At 41.9% G+C, this 9388-nt stretch overlaps 1 protein-coding gene across 1 annotated transcript; it reads left to right on the top strand.

The window, feature by feature from the left end:
• Positions 1–803: 803 nt before the first annotated feature.
• Positions 804–7368, top strand: BMP10 (bone morphogenetic protein 10; the record flags this gene model as incomplete). The annotated part of the gene is made up of 2 exons (XM_080711893.1): positions 804–1137; positions 6428–7368. 2 exons carry the CDS (start codon positions 804–806, stop codon positions 7366–7368), a joined length of 1275 nt encoding a protein of 424 aa, XP_080568019.1.
• Positions 7369–9388: the final 2020 nt, after the last annotated feature.

The raw sequence follows: 9388 nt of genomic DNA, 5'->3' as shown, positions 1-9388 counted from the left end.
TAATAATAGAGTTATCATAGGCAACACATTAGATGACAATGTAAAACACTTAGCACAATGCCTGTTTGTGGGAAGCATTTAATTAGTTTTAGTAGCCATTATAATTAAACTCTTCCTCTATTTTTCAAAAGCCATTTATCCTGATCAAATCTGTACGAAAAAAAAGTCTATTGAATGAAATTTATTCTTTCCTGTTTCTAAAAATGTGTGCTCAAAAATTTACATAAATTCATTTAGATCTATTTACTTAACTTGAAGATGTTGGCTGTTTTGTCTGTCTTAAGAAATGTTTGAGGATATAAGCCCTACCACTTGAAATAATATGTATCACCACTGATGTGTATTGTTTTGATCTGAACACCTATTATATGCATGTGTGAAACCATATGTCATAAAAGCAGAATTTAGGCATTCCTGCCAAAAAGGAAGCGAATTGAAAGGAAGAGTAGCAGGGCCTTTGCAAGTAGAAATTTGTTCTATCTCTCAACCAGTGTCAGAATGTGGAAATGTTTACAAAATGCTCATTAAAAGAAAAGGGATTGCAAGATAGAAACAAAATCTGGTGCACGAGTTTACACTAAGGAGATAAGAAAGGCTAGGCCCCTATAGGGGATTTTGTTATCCAATTACTGCAACCTGACTTTTGGGGGGAGAGGAAGAATGGAGGGGGAGGGGGAGAGAGGAAGAGTTTCCAAACTTGTCTCCAGTGACAGGAGACATTTACGCTCCGCAAGATAAAACTGCCACTTAGAGCCCAGGAGAGCTAAACCTTCCTGGGTTGGCCTGGGAGCTTGAGCGGAGGCATGGGTTCTCTGGTCCTGTGGCTGTGTGCTGTCTGTGGCCTGGTGGTTCGCTCTGTTTCTGGCAGCCCCATCATGGGTCTTGAGCGGTCGCCTCTGGAAGAAGATATGCCTTTCTTCGATGATGTCTTCTCTGAGCAAGATGGTGTCGACTTTAACACGCTGCTGCAGAGCATGAAGGACAAGTTCCTCAAGACACTGAACCTGTCTGACATCCCCGTGCAGGATTCGGCCAAGGTCGACCCGCCCGAGTACATGTTGGAACTCTATAACAAATTTGCCACCGATCGGACCTCCGTGCCCTCCGCCAACATCATCAGGAGTTTCAAGAATGAAGGTAAGTCTGCATTCCCGCTGATGAACCTTGGCTTTCGTGAAACAATAAGAAAATTCAGAGTGCACGGGGGAGATGTGGATAAAGACAACTATATCCACTTGAGGGTGTGTTCGCAGATACACAAGAACCATGCCCACTTGGGTCTGAGCCATTTACTGATCATTTTAGAACCAAAAAGATACTTCAACACATTTTGTATCATAAAGCCACAAAATGTCTATTAGATATCAGAAAGCGATCTTTTAAATTTTTTAATTTGGACACCAAATAATAAAAAAAAAATGTTGGTCTGCTGCTTTATCTTTGTGGCTTTCTAGATAGGCCTCAGTTTTCATTTTGGCTTTTAATTGATTACAGAATTTTTCAGCTTCTACTAGAATGAACACAGTAAAAGCAATAAAAAGCCAGAAAGTTGTGATTTGTGTTTTATTCAAACTTTGGGCAAGTTTCTATTTTGTGACCTTATTTAAGAAATGTTCAAACTGGATGAAATTCATTTTGGAGATTCGTGCTGGAGCCCTGCTGTATTTGATGTGTCACGTACATCTGTGGGGGCAGTCTTCAGGAAGTGTGCATGGCCCAATTAATGATTCTGATTAAGTAATTTCTTTATAAAATTATCTTTATGAAAAGCAATGCACAAGCTTTGAATTATTGTTGGGGAAAGTGTTACAATACTAGATCATTAAATTCAGCGATTAGAGCCTGGTGTGGTGGCGCACACTTGTAACCCCAGCATTCAGGAGGCAGAGGCCAAGGACCGGGGTTCTCAGACAGCCTCAGCTACTTAGCAAGCCCTTCACAACTCAGTGAGACTGTTTCAAAATATAAAAAAAGACTACAAAATAGGACTGAGGGTATAGAGCAGAGGTACAAAGCCCCTGGGTTCCAACCCCATCCCAGTACCACACACACACACACACACACACACACACACACTCAGTGATTAGGTCTAATGAGCCAGCTAGTTAACTCTTTAATAAGGTACTAGTAGGGCTGGGCATGGTGGCGCACGCTTGTAATCTCAGCATTTGAAAGGCTGAGACAGGAGGATTGTGGTTCACAGACAGCCTCAGCTACTTAGTGAGGCCTTCTGCAACTTAGTGAGACCATGTTTCAAAATAAAGAATAAAAAGTAGTGCCGGGCGTGGTGGCGCATGCTTGTAATCCCAGCATTTGGGAGGCTGAGACCAGAGGATTGCGGTTCGCGGACAGCCTTAGCTACTTAGTGAAGCCCTCTGTAACTCAGTGAGACCCGGTTTCAAAATAAAGAATAAAAAATTGGGCAGAGGGTGTAGCTCGGAGGTCAAACTCCTCTGGGTTCCATCCTCAGACCCGCAAAAAAAAAAAAAAAAAAAAAGTAGGGCTCAGGGTGTAGCTCAGAGGTTGACTACCTCTGGGTTCCATCCCTAGATCCGCACACACACAAAAAAAGGACTAATAGGAAAACTCGCTATCTATGATAGAGGCTGTGAGTCCAGAGAAACTAATTATTTACTATATTTAAAGTCTGGTTTTATAGTAATAATTTAAGCAGGTATAAAAGAGGGTTTTTTTGTTTTGTTTTGTTTTTGGTGGTACTGGGGTTCCTGGAAGCCCTTCTACCTCCGGGCTACACTCCCAGACCTATTTTTACATTTTTTATTTGGAAACAGGGTCTCCTAAGCCAGCGCGCGCGGCTGGCTTCGGACCTGCGTGATCCTCCTTTCTCTGTCTCCCAAGCGGAGGGATTACAAGCGTGCGCCACCACGCCCAGCTAAAAGAGGTTTTTGTTAATGTCAAGATGTTCTCAAAAGTGAAAGGCAGTGTCAAAGAACTCATGATTTGGAATTTTGAGAGCCGGTTGACGTGGGTAGCTGTACATAACTAGTTTAAGTTATCGGAGGCTCAATTTCCTCATCTATAAAATGGAGGCAATTAAAACTGTGAAGCCCAATGGAGTGAATCGTAAGAGGGAGGAAGGATTTCCGTTTATTATGAAGTATTAAACAAGCTTTAGTGATTATTAATGAGTTACTTGCATCCGAGTAAATGTGGGACTACCTTAGGCCTTTAGATATTATTTGTTCGTAAAATTTTGACCACCCAAATGTCTGCTTAGTAACTGTTCTTTAATGGGAAAGGCAAGCTTAGATTATAGATTCCTTTTAAAGTGGAGTCGGAGTAGAAAATCAACAGCTCCTTCTGTGGGAACCTCTTCAGCACCCAGCCTGAGAGCGTAGCTCACGCCATGTGTGAGAAACTGTCTGAAATCTGTAGAAAAGCAGGGATGCTTTCTGTTTTCGCCTCTGCGGTGGAGGATGTGGAAGATCCAGGTCAGGATTCAGAGTTAATCCAGCTTGTTATTATTGGAGATAGGTGTGGTCAGGAGTGTATCTCTGAGCTGACACCCAGCCCTGTTCCTCTGCTAATCTGTTGTGGGGCCATACACAGACTGGAGACATGCATCCCTTTAGTGGCTCACTGGTGGCTGATATTTCTCTTCTGAGCCTTTGGGTCTGTTCAGCTCAGCTCCTTAGTAGACAAAGACCCAACACCTCCACACCCAACTCAAGAGGGGAAGATAAATGTCACATTCACAGTGGGAAAAGCATGCCTTCCATTCTTAGCTCCCCGTGTCCTCCCCTGTCATCTAGGCAAGTCAGTTTTCTGCATCAAGCTTTGATTTCTTTTGATGCAAAATGAATAGAGGCTCCCTACCTAAATTATTGGGTTACTGTCAGAACCACATAAGCCCACATTTGCAAGGCACCTGGTGTGTGCAGTTCGTGAAGAACATTAGTTCTTGTCCTCTCAAATGTAAATCCTCTTTCTATTACTCATTTCATTTGCAAATGCAAACAACTTGGCAGTGAGTTTATTTCAATCAACTTTATTAAGGTATAACTGACATACAGAAATCTGCATGCATGAAAGTGTATAATTTGACAGGTTCTAGCATATGTAGACAGCCATTGAAATAATCAGAAAGACCAACATAGTGAATACATCCATTATCTAGCTGGAAAGATTCACTCATTGAAACAACAACAGAAATACAGAGATGTCAATAAAAAGTCAAAAGAGAGATGCAGAAAGCAGGTGCTCAAGCAACTCTTGATGGAGGGAGCACTTGAGGAAAGGAAGGCCTCAGTGGGAGAGGCCAGAGATGGGTAGGTATTGGTGAAGCTAAAGGGCTCATCAAAAGGTCAAAAGGGCATACTCAAGAGTGCAAAATACAGGAAAAAAGGATGGGTTTTTGCAAGTGGTAAAGGTATCGGTCTTCAAATAGGAGTATTTTTAAAATTATTAAATTGTTTAACAAATATTAACTTAGCAATTGTAATATTCCATGTACTGCAGAGGATGGATGGGACTGTGGCTGGGTCAAGATGTTAAAAGCTGGCTAGTGTATCTAGAGGAAGTTGTGAAGCATATGAAAAAAATAATTACATATTTTTATTAAGATAGATTTTAAAAGCTCCACATAGTTTTCACCCCAACTACAAGCCTTAATGCTTTTTTTTTTTTTGGTGGTGGTACTGGGGTTCCTGGAAGCCCTTCTCCCTCCGGACTACACTCCCAGATCTATTTTATATTTTTATTTGGAAACAGGGTCTCTTAAGTCATCGAGGCTGGCTTCGAACTTGTGCGATCCTCCTGTCTCTGCCTCCCAAGCGCGGGGATTACAAGCGTGCGCCACCACGCCCGGCTGCCTTTATGCTTTTTTAAGAGATAATAAGTACAGCTGAGTTCAGTGGCTCATGCCTATAAGAGGCTGAGATAGGAGGAACACAGGTTTGAGGCCATCCTCAGCAGATTCGTGAGACCCTCAGCAGCTTAGTGAGACCATGTTTCAAATAAAAAATAAATAAATAAAAAGGACTGGGGTCATAGATCAGAGATAGAATACCCCAGTACAACAAAAAACAAGATAGTAAATAAAAAATAAGATAAAGTTAAAGAAAATATTAAAAGAATATAATTTAGAGTAGGGATACTTCTGAAATAATGAGATGTACAATTAGAGAAATGTTGTCTAAGATGATAGAGAACCCTCAATTGCCGGTCTATAGTATCTTTGGTGTCATAGAGTCCTTCAATAATTTGATGACAAATATTCTCAGGGATTTCTTATAGGCATGTATTACCTGAAGCAAGTATACAAGAACTTTAGACTTGTTCAACTTATTGAGACTGTGTTTCCAAATAAAAAATAAAATAGGGCTACATATAGCTCAGAAGTAGAATACCTCTGGGTTCAGTCCCCAGCACCACACACACACACACACACCACAAAAAGAAAAGTCAGGTAGTATTTGGAGATTTGCCTCTATGACTAAAGGACCTTTATAAAGTTGTTTCATATAGGTTCTTGAGTGATTTGTTTGTGTGCCAAACTCCATGCTAGGTGCTAAAGGTGTAAGACTAAGGCGATCCATCTATCCACAAGACCCATCTTCTCTCATTCATAGAGAACCACACACCACAAAATCAACTGCTGTGACCACTTGGTAAATGGCTATTGTATTGGTCTAATTAGGCTTTGTTGTCTAGAGCCAGAGTCAGCAACCTTTCTCTGCAAAGGGCTGAGATAGTAAAGACTTTGAGCTTTGCAGGCCATATATTCTCTGTTGTGATCATCTATCCCTGCCATTTCAGTGCAAAAGTAGCCAAGACAATGCAAAAGTAAACAGGTGGGCCTGTGTTCCAATAAAACTTTATTCTCAAAACCAAGTGGCAGGCCTAATTTGGCCCATGGGCCATAGATTATCAACCCCCAATCTAAATGGAGTTCTTTTGAAAAGACCAGAGCCCGGCCAACTATATGGGGATGTCCACCCATTTAAATACAAATATGCAAAATGGTGAAGTCCTTAGCCACACACACACAAAAACTTCAAGAAAAGAACAACCGCTACATATCCCACTTGATGGCTCTTTACTATGTAGGAATATAGAGGGCTCTTTTGCAAAGCCTCCAAGGTTTCTTCCGGTTTTATAACTACCCAAGACAGGTAAGCTACTCAAGGAAGGCTGAGTGAGATTTTTTCCATCCATGTGACAAGCATTTTTCACATTAGTTCTGCAATCTTAACTTGTTTTAACATTCTGCCCATTGACCTTTTAATATTTTCTATGTTATAAATGGCTAACATTGTGTTTGTATTCATTGATCTCCTTTTTCTTAATTCCTTGTGTAGTTGTGTGTTACGTTTCTTGTATGGTCAGGACCTTTTAGTATATAAACAAGCATAGGTTTTTCTATGAGATACGTGGCAAGTCTGATTTCTGCAAATCTCTTTTTCAGACCTGTTTTCTCAACCCGCCAGTTTTAATGGTCTCCGAAAATACCCTCTCCTCTTCAACGTGTCCATTCCTCACCATGAAGAGGTCATCATGGCGGAACTCAGACTGTACACACTGGTACAAAGAGATCGCATGATATATGATGGAGTGGACAGGAAGATTACCATCTTTGAAGTCCTGGAGGGTGAAGGGTACAACGAGAGTGAAAGAAACACGCTGGTCTTAGTGTCAGGGGAGATCTATGGCACCAACAGTGAGTGGGAGACATTTGATGTCACAGATGCCATCAGGCGCTGGCAAAAGTCAGGCTCATCCACCCACCAGCTGGAGGTCCACATTGAGAGCAGACAGGACCAAGTGGAGGGTGCCGGGAAGGGACAACTAGAAATAGACACCAGTGCCCAGAATAAGCATGATCCTTTGCTTGTTGTGTTTTCTGATGATCAGAGTAGTGACAAGGAGCAGAAAGAGGAATTGAATGAAATGATTTCCCACGAGCAACTTTTGGAGCTGGACAATGCGGGCTTGGATGGTTTTTCCAATGGACCTGGGGAAGAAGCTTTGCTGCAGATGAGGTCGAATATTATCTATGACTCCACTGCCAGAATCAGAAGGAATGCCAAAGGAAACTACTGCAAGAGAACCCCACTCTACATTGACTTCAAGGAGATAGGCTGGGACTCCTGGATCATCGCTCCCCCGGGATACGAAGCTTACGAATGCCGCGGCGTCTGTAACTACCCCCTGGCAGAGCATCTCACACCCACAAAGCATGCCATTATCCAAGCCTTGGTTCACCTCAAGAATTCCCAGAAAGCTTCCAAAGCCTGCTGTGTGCCCACCAAGCTAGAGCCTATCTCCATCCTCTATTTAGACAAAGGTGTTGTCACCTACAAGTTTAAATATGAAGGCATGGCTGTCTCTGAATGCGGTTGTAGATAGAAGAGGAGTTCTGTGGCTTAATTTAATAACTGTAAATGTGTATATTTGTGTTCTATTTAATAAGACTATTTAATGAGGGTGTACAGGTAATAGAGGCTTGCTGCCTTAGGGAAAGAGGCAGGTTGGTTGTTGTAGGAAATGAATATTTTGCTAGACAATCTAGTCCCTTCCAATCTATTCTTCAGACTTCCAATTTTCTGGCAACGCCATTTTTAACAGCAAATGGCAAGCCACACTACTTATCCTCCATGCCAATTTGGAAACAGTGATCCTCCTAAACAAAATTCAGTGTTAAAATGCACATATTTGTGTATGTACATGTGTACATATGTGAATTTATGATATTTTGGTTCTCTAGAGGAAGATGATACTCATATACATGCATGAATCGCTCAAATATGGATACATTAAAGGTCATGTAATCCATCATCTCTTCTCTGAATAGCATTTATGTCAAGCAAATTGCATCAGGAATTTGACCGTCCTCGGAAGCATTCTATTGCCAAAATACTCTGGAAATGTCCGTGGGTCTTTTGTCAGTTGAGTTTGGGCCATGGCTCAGAGCAGCAGGCCTGGTGAAGGACAGCTTCATACTTAAGGGGAGGGGACCTTAGATTAAAACAAACAAAGAAACAAACAAACAAAGGGCTTCAGGAGGCAGTGTTCCTAGGTATAAAACAGTAAAGAATGAACCTGTAGAGGTTAGTATGTTCTAGAAGGCAGTGCCTGCTCAAATAAGGAAGACAGAGGGGACTTCAGGATGAACCCCAAACAATAGGAAGCAAGGCCATGGGCATTGGCCTTTATGGAAGAAAGGGGGAAGGGTATAGATGCCAGCCTAGGTGAATTCGTAAAACCAAAGCAGTTCCCGTTGGAGGAGCCAATCTTTTGGACAAAATAAAATGATCAAAGAGCAAAGGGAGGGAATCCAAAGGGAACTGTTTGCTGGAATCCTAACTTCTTCAAACATTACTGCTCTTACTTTGTAATCCTTCTCCCTTGCCTCTACAGCTCTGATTTCACTTTTTTCCCCATCTTCTTCCTTCTCTCTTCTTTTTTGCACCCACGCCTCACATCCTTCCCAGATTTTCCTGTGTCCTCTGTCCTCACAGGCCTTCATTACCTGGGGGCGGGCTGGGAGGGGACACCTAGAAACATCTGCTCTCAAGGTGGAAAAGAGTTAATGATAAAATCTCTAGATTTCCCTAGGATGTTTAAATTTATTTTAATAATATACGTTATCATATGTTTGGTTCCATGAAGAATATTTAAGTATAAAAAAAGAAAACCAGCCGGGCGTGGTGGCACACACTTGTAATCCCCATGCTTGGGAGGCAGAGACAGGAGGATCGGGCAGGTTCAAAGCCAGCCTTGCTGGCTTAAGAGACCCTGTTTCCAAATAAAAACATAAAAAAATAGGTGTCTGGGAGTGTAACCCGGAGATAGAAGAGTTTCCAGGCACCCCAGTATCACCAAAAAAAAAAAAAAGAAAGAAAGAAAAAAGAAAGAAAGAAAAAGAAAACCAGAGACCCAAATGAATACATTTAAATACATGAATTAATGACTAGATCAAGCAAATGGCTCAGAAGCTAAGCTTGAATTTTTAAATCAGATGTGCTGCATGGTAAAAACCCATTCTTACCCTTCTACCCGCCTCTCATTTGGAATTCACCAAGACCAAGGGGCTGGGAAGTATTCCAGACAGGAGTGATTCTGTAGGCAACTAGATCTTCCCAGCATCTAGTAGTCTGGCGGCCCTCGAGGCTCTGGCTCCAGTCCTAGTCTGGGTGCCCCATGCAGAGCCATGGGCTCTATGCAAGAGGAACCAGAGAAGAATGAGTCTCAAGCCAGGCTGGCATCTCCAGGCAGGCGACACAGATGAGTCCCACCCTATTAAACACTTCCTTTAGAGATCCTGCACTTAAGAAAAAAAAAAAAAAAAACTAACCCCGGGCAACTATTAGCTTCCATTTAAGAAAGTTCTTAGGGCATTAGTTTATATTGCTCTAGAAAATGTAAG

Source organism: Muscardinus avellanarius, assembly GCF_963383645.1.
Source record: "Muscardinus avellanarius genome assembly, chromosome: 15".
Lineage (NCBI taxonomy): Eukaryota > Metazoa > Chordata > Mammalia > Rodentia > Gliridae > Muscardinus > Muscardinus avellanarius.
The sequence above is the reverse complement of the archived record's forward strand: the minus strand, read 5'-3'. Positions and strand labels throughout refer to the sequence as shown.